The sequence below is a fragment of the Nannobrachium achirus genome, assembly GCF_963921795.1.
Source record: "Nannobrachium achirus genome assembly, chromosome: 18".
Classification (NCBI taxonomy): domain Eukaryota; kingdom Metazoa; phylum Chordata; class Actinopteri; order Myctophiformes; family Myctophidae; genus Nannobrachium; species Nannobrachium achirus.
In genome coordinates this window covers 28,890,403-28,910,926 of record NC_137825.1, presented here as the reverse complement: position 1 = coordinate 28,910,926, position 20,524 = coordinate 28,890,403, and the positions used below count along the sequence as shown (strand labels likewise).

The following is a 20,524-nucleotide window of genomic DNA, read 5'->3' as shown; positions in this document are numbered from 1 at the left end:
GTAATGCTGCAAGTAAGGACACAAATTCACAAGTCCAGCTGACAGGATGCCTTCAACAGAAACAATAAACTAAAACTGGTCATGGGAAGGAAGAGAGAGGTTCAGACAAACATAATGCGCTTACATCAGTGACTCATAATTAATCACCGACTGGTGAACAACTGCATCGCTCTGGATTTAACATTAAGAACGCAGCTGACCCATATTATGTTGATTGTTTCCAGCTTTTCCTTTCACTAGAGAAGACAAACTGCAAGCCACACTGTAAAGTCCAAACTCTTCCATTTGAGATACTCAGTGTGGTAACAATGGTGACTGGTGCTTGTATGACACCGACTGTAATCACAGCTTTGCCTCACTAGTCAGACAGAACATATAAAGTGAACTTTGTTAGCACAGAGATACAATTCATCTGGTGGGTGGCACATTCACATAAAGTGCAAGCTTAAACCAAGGGCAAAACCAAGCATGGATTGGAATCATGCCAAAGTCGTTTTTTATTGTAATACCAGGCAAACATCTGATCTCTCTACAATGCAATTACTCAAAAGTAAACGTTTATAGACAGGCTCAAACCATCGGATGGAAAACAAACACTCAAATCGCAAAGAAAACGGACATGTTAGCATGACACTTAAATACAAAAAAATAATCTCTCCATTGCACTTGACCTTCATAAATACACCTCGGAACGTCGGAAGGCAGATTTCTCTCTTGGCACAAAGTAACCACTTCTGTTTGTTACACACGGCGGCTAGGCTTACACATTTGGGAGTGTAAGCATAGTACATTCAATGATTTTCCATCATGGCTTTGACCAGAGTATCTCATCTCAAAGACTGTCATTGTAAATCAAACAAAGATCATCATTGAGGCGAGATGCTCCTGGGGGGAGCCATGGCAAACGTCCATTCATAAAAGCCATCCAGTGGAGAAGAAATGTGCACATTAACGAGGTCACTGACACGACCCGCCCTGTCTGCTCGACATTTAGAAACACAGATGTACAGTATAGACACATTATACAGTATAAACAGATAATGGCCAGCCACTTTTGTCGTGTAAATCACAACAAAGGCCTCTGCCTGGGATATTTAACACTTTGCATTAAAAAAAAGAAAAACGAACGAATTTACCAATAGAAATTATTGTAAAAAAAAAAGAAAAAAGAAAGACGTATAATTTATCCCCTTAGAATCCACGGGCGTATAGTAAAATATATCAACTTGATAGTGAGCGATAAGTTAACAGTTTCTGTCTTGTTCGAGATTGGGAAACAGCCCGATATGATGGATTTCTAACAGGGTTTCATTTGGAACATCTGATTTCAAAGGATACATGGGAGTATCAAAGTGCCGTTTGCTTGATTAAACACCCCCCATCCCATCCCACCCCAAAACACTTCCTTTGTTTTTGCTGCATTACATTGCAAGTTGAACCCGTTGGCCAGGGTGCAACGTCCACTCTGTCAAATACACATCTTAACCCTGAATTCCGCTTTTTTTTTTATGATCCGATGCTACAGTCCGCTTGGCATTGCAAAAGTATCAACATGAATCATGCTAAGGAAATACATCCATGTGGTGTGTGACACTTGTTGTGAAGGGAATGTACACACGGATTACCCTTTTACCCCTTATAAAAACGATAATAATCATCAATCAAACTTTGCACCAAGTGACGGACAAAGGGAGCGGGTGGACACCATGGAGCACATGTGTTCATCTGCCTTGTGTTTTGCTTTGTTTTTAGCGGCTCAGGAAATCCGTTGAAGTGAATAGTTCAGGTATAAATGTACAACATCGACATCCGACGTCTGTTTCATTAACAGCGTTCAGTCCTTTAGTGTTAGCGCAGGCAGGGATGAGCTGGATGGTGCTTTTAATAACTGGTCTTAGGCGTTTCGCTTTTTCAATTTGTTAGATAGAGTTTCGTATTTCGTCCAGCTCCAGTCTTGGTCCTAAAAAGAAATTACAAAAATGAGGAAAACTGTGCTGTAATGGTCGCTCCTATATACATATATAAATATACCCTCCCTTCAATCTGATATGGCTGTTGGGACACATTTGCAGGGTTCAAACCTGTGAAATTTAGTCTGACAGCGTTTTGAAACATCATAATTAAGCCACATCCATTGTTTTACTAGTCCGCGTGGCAATTGTACACATATCATTTGAACTTTGGCATGGCCAAATATCCTTGAAATAAAATCTGTTAAGTTTTGTTCTCTCAAGTGCGAGACCAAAAATTCTACCGCTCATACAAGATGAAATCCCTGCTTGGCCAGGGGAGATATATCAAGTGCTTATGGGCTTCAGCCAGTACCTGTCAACACCAGGGTTTAATGACTCAATGGAAGAGTTGGGAGACCAACTGCTGCATTTTGTAGTAACATATTCGACCATACTGATTGGTTAAAAGTTTTATTCATTAAAATAAGTCTCGGATTTTGCTGTAAAAAAAATAAAAATAAAAAGATCTGAGGTGATGAATCATCTCACCACTATGCTTTTGGCTTGGTCATCAGCAGCTTCCTGCATCAGGCTGGTCAACTGACTGAGGTACTTCTGGTTCTCCTGTAGCAGGCGTGGGGCTGCGTCACTGGAAGGAAGGAAAAACACTCAGCTGGGCCCACCTCAAAGGAGTTACACTCATACATTAGACATATTTCCTATATACTTAGCTGACCAGCGTCCCCCAGGGGTCTATACATGGTCCTATAGCTATTTATTTGCAAAAGTGTTCCCATTATGACATGCCCAGAATTGGGTTGCTACAGTTTAAGTACTTAATATAATTCTTATGAGAAAAGATACAGATAATCATGTAATACAGCTTTGTCTCAAAAGCTAAATTTCATTATTTTCTGTAATTCTGTAAAACACTTTCATATAGTCTAGATACATTGCACATGCAGTGAAATATTCAAAACCTTTCTTTTGTATGGTATACAGCTCACGAAAATAAAAAAAATCATATCTCAAAATATTACATTACACAAGAAAGACCACTCAAACAATTAGAGAAATGTCAACCTTCTGAAGTCAGATTTGCTTTAAGTCCAGTGTGAAATTTCCACATTCAGTGATGATTTGAAATGCTATGGCATCTGCTGCTTCCAATGATTTCTTTTGACACAATATTCATTTTTTTTAGACAAAGCTGTACACTGAACCAGCAGACAAAGGGGATATAAACTGGCTTGAGGGGGTAGCGTGTCTCCTTGTTAAAAGGTTATTACGATCATAAATATCACATTGCTAACCGTTCACAACACCACCATGATGACAGAAATGAACGTGGCAGTGTTACAGTGTGCTTTAAATAGTGTGTTGTCCTGCCTGACCTCACTGTGTGTGATTCCTGCTATCTTGGGCCACTGAAAGAAAAATCTAACGAACAACAAGCCAACAAAACACTCAATGTTGTACCTGTCGTTGGGTCCAGGCAGGGAAGTGAGGGGGTGTGGGGAGCTGACAGGCTGGGCAGACTGGGACCACTGGGAAACCTGCAACGGGTTGGACGTCTCTGGACTGGCTGCGATAGTGTGCCGCGATGAGTTCTGGGCCTGGGTACAGAGATCACATTGTCAGACAAGCATACTATAAACGCATCCTCTCTGCAGGCATTGGACAGACTCCTTGTTTATTTCCTGCATATTTAGACAAAAGCCAGCTATGGAGGAAACCCTGCCCCACACAAGGGAGGCAAGATGGGCAGCGACAACATGGACAGTTGCCAAATTAAAATGCACTGAATTCAGACTAGTGCTTTGAGGCGCACTGTTAAAGACCACATACCCTGATGTCATTTTGGTGCATTACATAAATGATGTCGCACCCTCCCTCCGATCATCACTTAAACCGAGAAATGCTGAAAAGAAAATCTAATTTAGCCTGCAAAAACAAAGCATCCGTTTGATAAGGCCAAGCTGGGGACAACTTACGCAGGCTATCTTGAGCAAGTGCCAGAACTCTCTCTGTCTCTTGATCTGCATTTGCATCACCGTGTTATCAGCATCCTTGATGCTCTCCAACGTCTTCTCGATGCGAGGGAACAGGTCGATGATCTTCTGTTTGCTGAGCAGGATCTTACTGTCAGGGGATTAAAAAGACAGGAGAGAAGTGGGGCTCAGCCGCGGAGGCAGGGGAAACCCAGGGGTTGGCATTTATGGTTTTGATGATACAGTCCAGTCAGTATGATTTGATGATACAGTCCAGTCAGGGGAGGATGAAAATGAGTTAGCTTTGTGCTGCCCAAAGGTTGGGAAAATAAGTTTAGCTTGGAGCCTATTTTGGCTGTCTGGCTTTGTTTTTCTTTTTCTTTTTTTTAAAGAAATTAATTCATTTCAAAACTTGTTGCTTTTAGACAATATCCTACTTCCAATGTCTTGTAAAATGTTATGGTTAAAAAGTTAGTCCAACCTGAGGTGTGTGTAGAGGTCTTTAAGGACCTTGTCCTGGTTCTGGACCGTCTGTATTATGGCCTTCACCATTTCAGAGCTGTCGCTGCTCACGTCCGGCTCGGGCACTGTGAGGGGCAAGTACAACACAAATGAACGCCTGCACTGCTTATGGAGTCAATTTGATTCTGCTGCTTTGTAGCCTAGGTGAAAAGTTTAATCTGCACAGAATTCTTTCCAAAACGATGGCTTACTTTTGCATTTCATTTTCAGTTGCTTGTACAGCTCAATGGCCTTCTCTTCTCTGCAATGACAACATGTAATTATTAACCAACATGATTAATCAAACATTTTAGTAAAACCGAAAGATTTTTCCTTTTTTAAAGTGAATAGAAATGCAAACATGACTACACCCCCCCCCCCCCCCCCCCCCCACTTATTTTGTTTTAGTAAATACAGCTATGGTGATGTGACCATACAAGAATAGAATGTAACCACATGAACCCTATCAGCACACAACGCATTGCACTGTGATGTGTTGTGAGCTTCAAGTTCGGTAAAGAGATTTGATGTACAGGGGAAAAAATTGGCGGGCCGCGGTTGACCGCGGTTAACGAAGGATATATAGTTTAAGTGGTTAAATGTTTCTTCAGAATGCATAGGTAAACAACATGTGTGTGTACTGTACATGTACATGTCGCTACTTGATACTCACAGCAGCTCCATCTTGTCTCCTTGGCGTCGAGCATATGGGCTCCTCTGGAGTTCCACAATCTCAGAGTGCAGAGCCATGATCTCCTCATCCAGATGGCTCACCTCTGCCACCTGCAGACCACACAAAGTATCACACACAAATTTCACCCCAATGTTCCAGTGACCAGTCAAATGGTATTCAAATCAAGCTAGATCAAATGGAAATGGGCAGCGCCTCTGCATCATGATCAAAAGAATCCAGCTGAAAAGTATTTTAATTACTGTTTTTGACTGTTCAAGAGTTATAGGCCATGGGGGCATGGTGGCGCAGTCTGTTCACTGAAATCAGCTCCTCACAGACAGACATAGACAACATGTCCTTTTAGCATAGTTTTTGACTGTACATGTACTGTTAACAATCAAAAACACACAGACTAACAGGAGCAGTCTTTTCCCACTGGCCTGTCGAAGACAAAGATAAGAGGAAATAATAATTAATCACCATCTGTCGAGACTATAGTGGCGTTTCCATAAAGCCACTTTTTGCGCATTAACGGCTTATTCGCAAAATGTTTTTATGGAAACACTTCAAAATGCGAATAAACTTTCATTAACCGCAAAAAAAGTTATCCGCTTGGAGGAGGAGGATTTTGAGCCTTTATCGAATAAACTAAATGCGCTTAAGTGAATGGAAACGGGTCAGACAATAAATGCGAATAGATTATGACGTTCTAGGTCCATTTCCCCTGCCGCTTTGTCCATGGTATAGCGTTAGCCCACAAAACAAACCTGTTGTTTGTTACACACGGAGTGACACGGACCGTGTGTAAATTCCTCCCGTTTTCACCTCAAGCCATCGGTGGCGAGCGAACCCTTCCTCATCCCACGGTGTTGCGTGCCTGAAGTGCCCAATCTACAAGCTCACAGGCACAGCAGCTCGCATCCACGTCTCCGCGCCGCGTTGTGAGCTTGCAGATCGGCCACCTGACCTTCCAGAGGACGCTGAAACTTGCACTGTGCAGCGACGCGACCGCGGTTTTCCCGGTGAACCGGTAGCTTTATGTATTGAGAGGAACTCTTGCCAATTTCGTAAGAGACTCGTCGCCAATTGTAATATATTTAAAAGTTATTTGGGGCCATGATGATGACTGCATAATCCCTTCTTCCCACTACTAGACAGCGACCGAGTCACAGCAGTCAGAAGTGCAGACGGTGCAGTGCTCAGGTTCGGTCTGAAAAAAATCAGCCCCATCAACTCTTGCGAACGTCGCTAATTCGAATGACACCCGCAAATGGAAACATGCTAAATTCGCTTTGTCTTAATGCGTATTTCTGATAATTCGCTTCCCTAATTCGAATAAGTTTATGGAAACGCCACTAATGGCAGATAGTTTGAGCAAATGAAATCAGTTTACTCAACTGTTTTCTAATCAAATTCTCCGGCAGTGCTCAGAGCACCCTCCTGACACTATAGCTGAAGAGATGGTTTGTCTAAGCGTCATGGCTGAAGACAAGGAAGTTATGAGAAAATGTAATTGGTTGTGTTGTTTGGCAAACAAACACACCCAAGGTGTCACTGCACTATCAATCTTGTTGGCTGGCTAACAAGCAAATGTAGGTCACATGGTGAAACAAAACCATGAATGTTATTACAGAAATAAAACGTTAATTACATATTCCGAATTGGTATTAACATTATTTTCCACCAAGGCTATAATGTTTCTAGCCAACTGATTTCGCCAATAGGCACACGTTTCATTTGACAAAGAGTCTATGTTACTTTTAATTGATACAGTACCTGTGCAAAGGCCGCAGCTCGTTCCTCATTCTCCTGCCACGCTTTCAACATCTTCTCAGAGGCTGTAGACAATCCATACATATTACAATCTATCCCAAACCTCATTATGAACTTATCAAATAGTAATATATAATCTGCAATAAGGCTGGGCAATATATCGAAAATGTATCGATCAACATGTGAGGTATACATATTGACGAAGACTTCTTGAAATTAGGTATTGGTGTATGTGTCAATTGAATTAACAGACACACTATGCATGCACGTAGCACATCATGCTAAAAGCAGTCCATCTGTAACCATGTGTGTTTATTTCATTAAAACCATTGTTGGAAAATGGAAATAAGTCATTTAATGTATTTATTCTATGTGTACTGTGCAGTGTGCATGCATGGATATGCTATTCATTATCTGGGTTAGGCAGGATGTGGACCTAAAACAGAAAAAAAAACATTCAAAACTATATAATGCGATTGTTATGACTAATATTGTGAGTAATATCGATATTGAGGTATTCAACAACGTTATCGAATATAGAAGGTTCTCCTAATATTGCCCAGCCTTAATCCGCAATGCTCTTTTCAGTAACCCAAAGAGAGGAATAAAGACAAACACATTTAAAAGACAATATTGTCTGTTGGTCATTTCCTCACATATGCCATAGTGCATCTGGTCACTGTACTTCTCCAGGTCGTACTGGATGCTGCTCTTGAAGAAGTCCAGCTTGGCCTTCAGCTGCTGGGAGAAGCCAAACATGCTGTTCTTGTATCTGGTCAAGTTGGTGTTGTAGCGCAGCAAACTCAGCCTGGAGAAACACGGGCAAGTAAACATGACCTGTTGTGATCTTGCAGATCTGCTATTTTTGGCGACACACAACATCATATGACGGGGTATAAATTAATCATAAGGCTTCTTTAAGCTTGGTATAGTAAAGCTGAGTAAGTAACCAACATTTGGGTTACATATTGGTAGACATAATTATTTCATGTCTACAAGGTTTGCTTTTCAGCAGTGTTGAAACCAAGCAGGAGACCCGTTCGTGACTCGTCTACTGTTGCCTTCATAGTCGAGTGTACAAATGGATTTTACTGTGTACCAACCCCATTTTATAGACAAGATTTGCTACACTTTCTGTGCTGCATTGTGTGACATGGGTGACCTGTGTTGAGTAACAGCACTGGGTTTATGGGCTTGAGAAGTGATCCCTACTGTATCTTCAAATACTAATATTATCTATTTCTTATAGCATACTGTACATATGTGAACTGTACTGATGCAGTACACTCTGCCCATTTAGTACCCCAGTTATATTAAAACAAACACTACGAGATACTATTATTTGTAGAAAGGCCTACTGTTTGATGTAGATCTTGTTAACTTACATGGCAGCCCTCTGGCCCTGGAAAAGTCTGCTGTAGTCCTCCTTCAGACCACAAATGTAGCTTACCGCTTCACCCCACACCTTCTTTAGCGCAACCAGGGGCAGCTGGGTCTTGGCCTCTTGCACTGTAATGTTGGAAAAGCCCCAGATTTCTATTATTAAGATGTATGTCTTAACTAGAAAAAGTGATACAGAGCACAAGTCTCCGCCAGGTCAAGTAGAGCAGTGGTTCTCAACCTTTTCAGGCTGTGACCCCCAAAGATAATCATATTTTAACTGGGGACCCACCCACCCTGAGGAGCACTAAGAGTTGAGGCATTACATTTTGTATAACACAGTGCTATTGTGAAAATAGCAGATCTACATGCTCACAAAGCCTAGCGTTGCGACGGGTTTTAAGCATGTGGCCAATGTTTAATTTGTCATTTTAGAGGTATTAAAAAATCCTTAAACTGTCACTTTATAAATGTGCAAAATGTCATGGCAATCACACATGATTTGAGGCATTTTGTTCAAAACGGGCCGATCCTGCAATCTTTGGAAGCCAATTTTAGCCAAACAGGATGAAATATGAAATATCGGACAGATCTGTCTTGATCACACGACTATAGTAGCTAATTCTGCTCAAAAAGACTTCTTAGAAGAAAAGCTAAAATGCAGGATTTTAGCAATGCTGCTAAAATTTCAGAAAGCTGTCGGTGGCGTTCGATGGTCCACGTGAACTGTTAAACTACTCGACTGCTGCTCAGACAGAGATACGTGCTCTGTGATACATGCAAGAAGAAAATCTTGAATAGCAGTTGAATAGCAGTCCCATATAAATAGCACAAGGAGGGGAGTGGTACACTTCGAAAAAACATGAGTTATGTCTGAATCAATGGAAGATTACTGAATCACTGAACGGTACTCACCAATAGTGTTGACTTTATCAGGCAGCTGTCTTGCACTAAAAGGGCCAGAGTACTGGGTGAGGCTTTTGTCAAAAAGGTATACGATGTAGCTGTCCCAACCTCTCTGTACAAGTAAAAAATAAAAAAATAAAAAAGTGAATGCTCTGCACAGTTACGCCGTTTCTATTGTGATACAGTGAAAAGCTTGAAGAAACGCCAAGATAAATATTGTCATGTGTAAACGAACTGACTTGTTGACCAGCCAGGGTTCTTCACAACATTACATTTCTTAAAGAGTTTAGGAGGAAAGGGTAGAAGTCTTTGAGTTTTTTGTATTTAATCGTGCCATCTTAACATATCTCACAGTCCCATTCTTGATTCATCTTTGCTAAATTCCTTTAACAGCAATGATGGAAACAACAGGGTTAAATCTGTACATGGATCTTGCCAGTGCAATGAGCTATTATGCTCAAACAGAAGCATAGTATTGAACAAGTCAGGGGCAATTTCTTACCACCCCGTCAAGGACACACTGCGCTGCAGCCTTCCTGGGGTCCAGTGACACGCCCGTCTCCTGCAGAAGCTCCTGATTGACCACCTCTATATTGGTCTCGGCCTCAATGCGCCTCTGCAGGCTGTGGAGGCTTTCCTCTGGGGCCAGCTGGAAAGAGTGGACTTGGGCCGTGGTCATGTTTAGGATGTGCACGATCTGGTGGCAGAAGATGAAACACTTGTTGAAACATTATCTGATGACATATAATGTTTTAATTACTATTACATTTGCCCTTGTCAGGCAGCAAAGAGCTCATTTAAAGACTATTAACACTTTTAGTGCTATTATTTTTGTAATCATCCAAACACAGTGTGCCATGGCTAGCACCATTCACTGCGCTTTATTTTGAAGAGCCTTGGAAGCCACGATCGTGTCCATGTTGTGGAAATTCACTAGATTTGCATGTAGATCAGGATGTTTACTTTCACAGGGAGAAGAAAAATTGTAACCGCAGCCGACCGTCACGGCCCAGAGTCGCCATGAAAAAAAGCATTTCTCAGCGATCGAAGATACATGTCGCTTCGCACCGCGTGGTGACCTTGTAGATATTCTATTTTCACTACTTCTTAAACATTTGTTTTCTAAAGAATTGGATTTCTTAGATTTCTCCTTTATTTATTAAAATCTTTGAAATAATAATTTAAAACAAAATGTAGGAAACCAAAAATTAAGGGACCCACAAAAATGTGTCCGCAACCCACGAATGGGTCCCGACCCAGTGTTTACAGTGCTCTCGCTTTGTAATGGCCCGTTCTGCAGATATTTTTTGCGCGACTCTATGAGAGATACACAAGATCACGATTGGAAATAGTGGATCGATATTTTTCTATAAAATCGCAAAGGTATGGTACTTTGATGGCAGGGAACAGACTATAAAAATCCTTAAGTAGGCAGTAAAAGAGTTAAGGTGTTAACATGGTTTTACTGTAATGTGCTTGCCACGCACACAGTAAACAGTTGTGTAGCGTTGCACATCAAGCTTTTAAGATTAAAGGATATCTGACCTCAGAAACCCAGACTTCTTTTGGTGATCGGAAGAAAAAGAAGTCTGGGCAAACCCCCCTATAACTGTGCTGGCTCATGACATTTTAATTGTATAAATAAATGTAGCCGTTCAGATATCTTATTTTCCATCAGTATTGTTCATGTGAACTGGTTTGTTTAGGCTTATCCATTATAATGATAAAATCACTATGATTTCACTTCCTCATTTACTCAAAGTAGACAGCAGGGGGAGTCATGTCCCTCCTCATTTACTCAAAGCAGACAGCAGCAGGAGTCATGTACCCCTCAAAATGACGTCGGAGGACGCGGCGAGATCCGCCGGCCAACAAATAATGTCCGCGTTCCCTCAGAGTGCAGGGGGACTGACCTTCATACTTAATATCTGCTCCAACACTTCAAAGCACTGTGGTTTCTTGTTGTCAGGGTTGACTTTGCCTCCCCTCTGGACAGGATCCCATTTAAGCATCAGCTGTAGTAGAGCTGCCATTGGATCCAACAGTGTCCTATTTATTGGGAACAAAAATATATGTTATGTTAGAGAGTGTTGACTGCGAGTGTGTTGCAGAGTGTGTTGACTGCGACTATACAATGTCTTTTGAGGTATCAGAGAAATTGTCCCACAGCACAGAAGCAATAATCAGTTTACATGGAACAGGTAGTTTTCATGTGATTCTAACCTGCTAAGGTTGTTGGGGTAGGGCAGATGTGTGTAGAATTTGACTTCTCCATTCAGTTCCTCCACTGCCATTATGTCTTTTGGACCTTTATTACGCACTTTGCTGGCCCTGTGTACACAAAGGGGAAAAAAAGGTTATTGATGGACTAAATCATATGTTGATTTCATTTAAATGAGAAAAAAAAAAAAAAAAGCTTTGATCATGCTCCAAGATTTTCTGGTTTGATAAGGTACTTTAAATTTGGTCGGTTATTGCACTGTAAGAGTTACTTAAAGGAGCTATAGTCAACTTTTTCTTTAAAAAACGGATGCTAAAAAAAATATGTTTCGAAAATATTTGATAAAAGAATAAGCTTCATATATGTGTTTCTATTCAAAAATGACCACAAAAGGCATAAAATAATGATAAAATAATCATTTTGGCCATTGTCAGACCGACACTTTGTTTACATTCTAGTCTATGGACTAGGATGTAAACAAAGTGTCGGCCCTACAATGAAAAAGTTGACTAGCTCCTTTAATGTCAGCTATTAGTGTGATTTCCACAAACATCATCAAAAAGTCATTTCTCAGTCAGCAATAGTCAAAAATGTTTCTATCCGCCATCTCACCTATGTCTGTTGAAATAAAGATTTTCTCAAGATGTTTAAAATGACACTGTATTCTACTCATCTCCACCTACCACTGGACAGGCTGCAGGTTGTGCAGGAAGGGCCGAAAACCACAGCTGCATTCAAATATCATAGTGCCAAAACTCCAGTAGTCCACCGTAACGGTATATGGCTTATTCTCAAACAGCTCTGGTGCCTGGCAAAGAAACGGTGCATTAAATTGTCGATGTTCAATGAAATTTCTTTTAATAACACAATTGTGAATGTGCTTACCAAGTATTGGAGTGTGCCGACAAAGGAGGTACAAAGACTGCCTTGGTCCAGGTCTTTAGCGTAACCCAGGTCAATGATTTTGTGAACAAGCTGATCAAAGTAACAGAAAAACAATGTTTTTAGAGGACAGCACTTAATACACACAAACACAAAAACAACCCAGAATAATTATGCAAACAAAACAAACCTTTCCATTCACATCTTGTAGCACTATGTTTTCAGGTTTAAGGTCTCTGTGGATGATCTTGTTTTCGTGCAAATACTGGATGCCGGATCCTGGAACACAAAATCCACTTGTATTAATTTAATGACACAAACGAAAGACAGAGGAACATTGTATTCAGCAATGTACTGTACATACCGACATCGTTAAGAAGCGAGAGCACTTCACTCTCTTTCAGTCCACAACAGTTTTCTGGTTTGCTCAGCACCTATGGGAAAAACGGACAATGTTTTTCAATAGTAGAATATGCCATACATGATACACTTGAAGACCTGAAGTCAAACTGAAAAAGGCCGACTATATTCCCAATTGTATTGTTGAACAATTAACTGACTTCGAGGACATATTATGTGGACATTTCTAATTTCACAGAGCCGGTTATGCTCATATCATTGTTGTGGTTCACAATTAACCCAGGTACTGGGTAGATCAAATAGCTGATCTACAATCTGTCGATGTAGATTGGCTATTTGAAGTATTTTAAAATGTTTTTCAAAATAGTAAAAAATGGCAAAGAAGTTTAGGGATAAGGGGTAAGGCATGGATGAAAATATAGCTCGTAGTCTTCCCGGTGCTGCGCAGGAACCTTTCTCTGTGCCTTCCGCATCCCCCTAGGAGTAGGATTTGCATTAAATGATGCTTAACAGAGGATTACACACAGGGCAGTGTGAAAACTAAGGGTTTTAGAAGATGTTATGACCACAATGACAAATGGAACAAAAATGGTACTCCCAACTAGAGCATAGCACGGGTCTTCCAGGACCCGATAACCCGAGACCCGAGCCGTTTCGGGTCTAAAATATTCACTTGTCCCTCGGGGTAGGGTAGGGTAGGGTCTAATTGCCTCGGGTCCGTTCAGGGCTGTCCAAAATGCATTTACCCACAAGGATCCGAGAGGACCCGAGATTTAAACATGTATATCCTTCAACTTTAAAATATATATTGTTTTTAATGAGACATGCATTGTAATTACGCTCCCAAATCCATATTATCGTCTGTTCAGCGCATCCATCCAATCTCAAGCGTTGCGCTGCTGCTGAAGTGAAAATCATGGAGGGCTTTTTTTTGCGAGGTGAAACACAAACAAAGGCCATCTGGCTGGAAGATGCAGGTTGGAACGTCATTTAGCCTATATGGAACATGTTTCTGGACATCATCTGTGGGGACGGGCGACATAAAGTTGGCGAAAATCTGTCTATCTGCAACACAAACGCACCGACGCGCAAGCCAGCTGAGTCTCGTCTCTGTGATCAGCCAGGTGCACACATAGACATCAAAGGGGGCTTGAGCCCCTGCCCTTTTATCCGTCCGTAAAAAGTGCCCTCTTCAGACCATGAATGCATTTTTTTACATTGGTAAAATAAATTCAAATGTCCCCGGGTCCTTTCCATATCATAACTGAAGGCTGCATTCAAGAGAATGCAGCCTTCAGTTACATTTCTAAAAGGCCCTTTTAGAAATGTCTGCCCCTGCCTCTCTAACATTCTCTGCACGTCCCTGTCTGTGATTATTCTGACAGGCAGCCGAGAGCGCGCAGGAGGAGGAAAGTTTTGTGATGCGAGCTGCGTGGACACTAACTGGACAGTAACATACTCACTGCCTGGACAGGTTGGTGTTTGTTGTGGATATCACTGTGATTGTCATTGTTCAGCTTGGGAGTCGGGACTGAGTTCAAGATTTTCTGTATAATGCACGCACGGCACGCGTCGCAACTCTCCGCTGATGGCTCGCCTATTCTGAGAGGCGGGCGAGGTGCGCTCAGCGCCGCTCACTGCGCTGCTGCGCTCTGTCAAGCGTCTGCTAGTCTCAAAGTAATATTGAAAAATAAGCATAATATAGCATCGGACAAAGACCCTGCCAGATCGGGTCCGTTTTCCCCGGGTCCATTTTAGGGTCGGGGCTAATTTAATTCGGCTCTGGGTCCAATTTAGTTTAGCTCCGGTTCGGACCGGATCCAACCACTATCGGATCCATTTCGGGCCGGGGCTAAACAATCTGTATTTTTCCTCGGGCCATTCGGTCCGGTCCAAATCTCCTCGGTTCCATTTCGGCTCAGATCCCATTTTTTGGACCTGTGCTACCCTCTACTCCCAACGTGTGATATGTGGTTGTCAACAGGCATCACAGTATTCTGCATTGATTGTGGAAGTAGTAACTTAACACACATTAGTTCTTTGCCCCCAAGTAGCTCAGAACATCCTATTGGCCCTTTTGGAGGTTCTGGTCCACAGATTGAGAAACAATGCGGCCCATACCTTTCTGAGGTCTCCCCTGGAACAGTACTCCATAGCCAGCAGTGGAAGATCATTTAAGGCTATGTGCATCATCTCCTCTGGCACATCTCTGGCAGTCACTACGTTGATATTATTCAACCTGAAGGGGAAAAAACAACACCACAACACTTATTATACAGTTGTAGACAAATGCACTATTGATTGCTTATTAAAAGGGAAATTACACTTTGGTGGAGGGTTGGGTAGTAGTTGCCTTGTCTCATGATGTAACTAGACCAATTCACCCTTTGTCCGCCTTCTGATTGGTCCTTGACTGACCAACCAGCAGGCTTTCTGCCTTGTCCTGCCCTGGTTCTGCCTTTTTTATTTTTAATTAGCTAAAACGTCATTTTTGGAGAAATAAAAACATTTTAAAACCTGAGAGGCTCATTTTTTTTTTTACTTATTTAATGTCAAAACTTCCTTGATTTGACAAATCTGGGTCTTCTTCCTAATACAAATCGCTAAATCAACATGAAGTTCACATTTTTCTTAAAAGATTTAATTACATTTAAAAAAGCTGTGGTGGGTTTTGTAATGCAAAATGTATCAATTTCTAATCATTACTTATACATCTTGCCAATTGAGTTGACCTAGTTCAATCATGACACCCAAACCAGAGTTTAATTGCGCTTGCCTTTAATTAATCAAGCCCTATATAGATTGTTGTTGTACGTTAAATAGGGAAAATGGCCAATCTATAATTCAACTCGTTGTGAGCTTGGAGCTCTGCCATTTTTGAAAAATGGAAAACATTTTGAAAATGTAAACCTGTAATGACATGCCCAAAACAGGGTAGTAAATTCCTGATACAGCTTCAACCATACAGTGAGCTACATTCCTCAAAAGCGCAAATGTATAATTTTTTTAATGTGTAAGGGATAACATTGTACCGTTCATATATTGTACTTAATAAGAGAGATTGTTGTCCTTGCACTGTCAATTTACACAGTGAAACTGTAAAAGCTGCCAATACACAAATTCCTATACACTTATAGGACTCATTGGTGAAATTATACATAATCTTATGTCCAAACTATCCCCTGCATATAGTATACCATTAACTGTGTAATAGCAATACAATATAGCAGCACAGTGTGGGAAAATATTCAGTGCAACACTGAAACCTGAAGGTTGCCATTGCCATTTCCCACAACTGTATAACATTACCATACAGTATCACGTTGCTCAGCACTGCAGGCAGATTGCCACTAAAACATACACTACATTACTGCTGCCGTATGCTTAGTCATCACCCACACATTTACATTATTCCGTTCTTTCCCTTACTTCTAAACAAACCATTCTTTCAGCATAATAATAATAATCTTTATTCATTTAATAGGTATTTACTATTTACCTATGTTGTTTCAGAGCTCAGGGACACTAAGCCGAAGAAGCCAAATGATGTGCAAGTACTATGCACTGTCAGGATGATGTTCATAGAGATTACTCGTATACAAATAAACATGCTCCGTACACACTGCAGGGTGGGGTCAATTCCTAGATGAGGACGTTCTGCCACTTATAACCACATACCACATACACACACTGTACGATATAGGCCACCATGGTGCCATTCATGGTATCCGAATTTTAGTTGCAAGCAATTCAGGCCCTGAAGATTTAAGTTGAGTAACAACAGAATTATGAATACAGTTTATGGTGAGTAAGTCTAACACATGAATCCTTAATGTTGCCTATTACTTTTTGGTTTCAAATCAAATATTACTGCAGTCTTCCCATCATCATCACTTGCCTGACAAACAGAACATTTACAGTCAATTAAATTACTCTATGCTGACACCCGCTGGGGGGGGGGCACCCTAGTGTAGTGGTTAGAGCATAATGCCTTTCAAGAGGAAGGTAACGTTGCCCGTTGGGAACGCATGCCCCTCCAGTCATGTGATACCCGTTGTACATGTTTTAAGAATACTTTGAGGCCAGTCTATGACATCATTACTATGAAATCATATTGATGCCATCAGGGATCTCCATATATGAGGGAAATAAAAGGGAAAGTCAAACCGATAATAATTATGGGCATGAAAGGGAGACAGAGAGACTCATACACAGACAGATACAGAGATTTGGTGATTTTCAGTCAATCACAGTCAAATCTGCATTAATAAAAGGTTTCAGAATTCTGGAACACAGATCTCTCTCTGCCAGAGAATCTCAGATGTCATACTAATGACTTTATATTGATGACTGCGGAAGTCTATATTTGGGCTTATCGGCAGGATGGTGAAAAACACTGACTTCCTTGTCATACTGCTGGTAGTATGAACAAGACATTTTGGCTGCTCTTTGTCCAGCAGTTTTCTAGATTAGCCGTGGACAGACTGACTAAAACATAATATCACCAATTGCCTTCACCCTGATACTTTAAAAAAGACTTTGAACGGAGGACAACAAACAAGTACAAACTTTTTCATGATCTGGATCTCTCGACTCCATCGGTCCTTATTTCTGGGTGTCAACTCCAAACGGCACATTTTAACAGCAATTTTTTCATTCGTCTCCTAAAAATAAAAATAAACATTCCATTAGGCATTTTGCAGATACTGTTATAAGAGAGGCACACAAGTGCAAAATCAGAGTAAATGGCATGAACCGAAGTGAACCCAAATGACAGGCTAAAATGGTCACATACGTAGAAAGCAATCGTGCGTCAAAGAATACCAGATAAACAACAAACCTAGCATCTATCTAAAAAAAACAACATGCTATCTAAATATTCTAATGCTGAGAGCAGTTGTGGTCAAGCCTAAACAAATCTAAATAACACAACAAGAAATCAACTTAGATCTGCATAGATTGATCTTACATCTCAAAAGGTGACAAGAAGTTATGTTTTTAATGACATAACATTGCAGGTGATTTCTGGTGAGACGTTACATAGATAGATGACAATACATAACATATTAACATAACATAGATAGTGGTGGCATTTTTACCAGTCTATGTAAATGATCTATATGTGTGAATGGTTTCGCTTACATGGTGTTGGTAGAGGTACACATGGGCAAACCCGCCCATGCCCAGCCTCTCTTTAAAGTCCCAGGGTCCGCAATTTTGGTTTTGTCTGAAAGGAGGCTTCTCCATTGTAAAACAATCTGTAAATGTAATACAAACATGACATCATTGGAAACATGTGATTGACAGATGATAACCTTAACAGCGACACGTGCATAAAGCGTTCGTTGCATTGTTGGGGCCAATTACAGCTTGATCACGAATTCATGATGTCGAGATTGGCAACCTGACAATTTACAATACTCCAACATCAGTATAGAAATGAATTCATCACAACTCAGACGCAGAATACATCCTGGAGAGGCTAGACTAGACAGTCGATCTAAAGCAAATCTACTACGTTGTTAGATTGACGTTTTGCGATGGCATTTCTGAGGTTTGGGATAGCAGTCGAATTATCTAATAACATTATGAACAGTAATACACAGTTAGGATTATTATATTATATATCCAACGGGTACCGTTCGTGAGTTTATCTACCAGTTAGCATTAGCGTAGTTGTTTGGTGTTCCATAGTTGCATCGCAGCACATAGACGGTGGCGTAGCTTCCTAGCATGAAAACAAACAAGCCTTCTCAAGAACGATGCGCCACAAAGCAACGCCAATATTCAAGTTAAACTAAGGGTAGAATACGTCGTGATTCCTACCTGTGGTTATACTAAAGTGTCATTGATAATTTCCCCACGGAAATGAAGATTATCTTTGTTGTTTTTCAGCTCAGTGCATCGCCATAAGAATGTGTACTTTCCTAGTAGTGACGTCACCAGAAACCCCGGCTGTGTTTCTTGAGAAGCAAAGCGGGGGCGTGGTTCAGTATGACAAGCCTCTTGGCTCCAACCTGAGAACTATTATATCATGGAGGAGTCCAACAACACATACTACTACTACTAGTCTGCTACAGGGGTCTTCAACGTTTTCAGGCCAAGGACCCCTTAGTTGAGAGAGAGATGACCAACACAGCCTGTTCACAGATTCCATATAGTTTCATCGTTTGACAGCACAAATATCAGTGTATTTTGGATTCATGTCAATTTGTGTTTTCAGATATTTAACCACCTGAACCGTCAATACTTAATATGACCTTTCACTCTGTATTTAGTCTGCTCTTTTTCCCCTCTACACCAAACCTGTTTGCCAAAAATAGCCGATCTACAAGCTCACAACCTCGCAGCGTGAGGCGTTGTGAGCTTGTAGATCTGCTATTTTTGGCTAAAAGGTTCTCTGAATATAGGTTGAAGTAGTTAATATAGAAAAGGAGAAAAAAAGCTTCTATCACTCAAAGATTTGGAGGACCCCCTGTAGTAACTCTGAGGACCCCCTAGGGATCCCGGACCCCCTGTTGAAGACCCCTGTACTACTACTTTGGGGTGACTCAAAGTAGCTGACAGAGTACAGCATCTTGCAATGGGCCTTGTGTACAAGATACACTACACATCCAAGCAGGCCTGGAATTTCGTCATTTTAAGCCGGCATCATAGTCGCCTGGGCGATGGAAGGCTTTCCACCGCGGTGTAGTCTTTTCGAGTCTTTTTGAGTCATGAAACTACAACGTTACATCATTCCTCACGGTGGAGAGCTTTCCACCGCGAGTACCGACACATCTCTCTGTTTTTACTATCAGACAGACAGGCTCTACACCCCGTTCACTGATTGGTCGACCTGAACCGGTCTAGACGGGGTAAAGGACTTCACAGTGGGCCCGCTGGGCCGTGACTATAATGGCCTGCACTTATTTTCTGACTTGAGGTGGAAAGCTTTCCACCTCAAATTTGCGGTGGATAGCTCTCCACCGTACACTCTGATACGGGCTTTAGGGTCAAGGCCACTTGGCCTTTTGTGTTGTCCATTTTTTGAGGGCACAAAGGCCAACTATGCCAGGGCATCAAAATAAAACAAGATTTTAGTCCATTGAAAGAATTTGTTGAATTTAAGGGTTAGGAATGATAACCTAATCTGCAGTGAAATAGATAAATGATAGTATTTACAATCTGATCCATGCTCAGCAGCACTGCACCAATCAAAGTCACTGGATTGGTTTAAAGATGGGGACTCGGGGGAGTTAAGATTTCAGAAGCTCAACAAGAGACACTGGTGTTCTACATGACAAGAAAGAGACACCGGTGTCTACTATCTACATATTGACAAGAAAGAGACAGAGGAGAAAGTGGTACAGTCAGCTGGGGCATTAAGGCTACTGTGGCCTTAGGTCATATGCCATTGATTTGAGGGGCACAATGCCAAACTGTGGGGCAACGGCGGCCATGGCCTCCATGAAATTCCTGCCCTGCCTCCAAGATACCCATGACAAACTACTTCCTAAAGGTCAAGGATGTCCACGATCATAACACCAGAGGCAGCTCCACTAATCATGTTCAACCTAGATTTAACACTATAAAAGGCTCTAATTCGTTCTCCAGCTATACCACCAACAAGTGGAACGCCCTTCCGCAAGCCTTAAAGCAGTGCTGGCCTCCTTCAAAATGTGTATGAAAAGTCACCTTATCCCCATTTTTCTGCGTTTTATGTTATCCTATGTAAAGTAGCCTACTATGTCCTATCAGTCTGTCTTTCAATGTTATATACATAAAGTGGTTCCTGTGTAAATAAGCCGTAAAGCTTAACAGGATCTCCAGCTTACCAGGATCTCCTTTTAGTTGATCTTGTACCAGTGATTTGTGCTGTCATTTGTGCTAATAAACTCTTCAA

General features: G+C 41.3%; 1 protein-coding gene across 1 annotated transcript; it reads right to left on the bottom strand.

Annotated features, from left to right (window-relative positions):
* Positions 1–541: 541 nt before the first annotated feature.
* On the bottom strand, positions 542–18,580 carry LOC308302629 (inhibitor of nuclear factor kappa-B kinase subunit alpha-like). Its single transcript, XM_080746894.1, has 22 exons — positions 18,466–18,580; positions 17,782–17,897; positions 17,209–17,303; positions 14,761–14,878; positions 12,644–12,713; positions 12,470–12,558; positions 12,283–12,372; positions 12,081–12,205; positions 11,400–11,507; positions 11,090–11,225; positions 9,679–9,873; positions 9,186–9,288; positions 8,276–8,399; positions 7,547–7,698; positions 6,894–6,955; positions 5,118–5,227; positions 4,657–4,706; positions 4,425–4,530; positions 3,947–4,094; positions 3,432–3,568; positions 2,502–2,601; positions 542–1,960 (listed from the first exon to the last, which is right to left on the bottom strand). Exons 2-22 carry the CDS (start codon positions 17,884–17,886, stop codon positions 1,895–1,897), a joined length of 2,289 nt encoding a protein of 762 aa, XP_080603020.1. The 5' UTR covers positions 17,887–17,897; positions 18,466–18,580; the 3' UTR covers positions 542–1,894.
* Positions 18,581–20,524: the final 1,944 nt, after the last annotated feature.

Coding starts and splice junctions, on each gene's coding strand:
- LOC308302629 (XM_080746894.1), bottom strand. CDS start 17,886: ATGGAGAAGCCTCCTTTCAGACAAAACCAAAATTGCGGACCCTGGGAC. Junction 4,707..5,117: donor GGAGACAAGATGGAGCTGCT/GTGAGTATCAAG, acceptor TTGTCATTGCAG/AGAAGAGAAGGCCATTGAGC. Junction 2,602..3,431: donor CTGCCTGGACCCAACGACAG/GTACAACATTGA, acceptor CCTTCCTTCCAG/TGACGCAGCCCCACGCCTGC.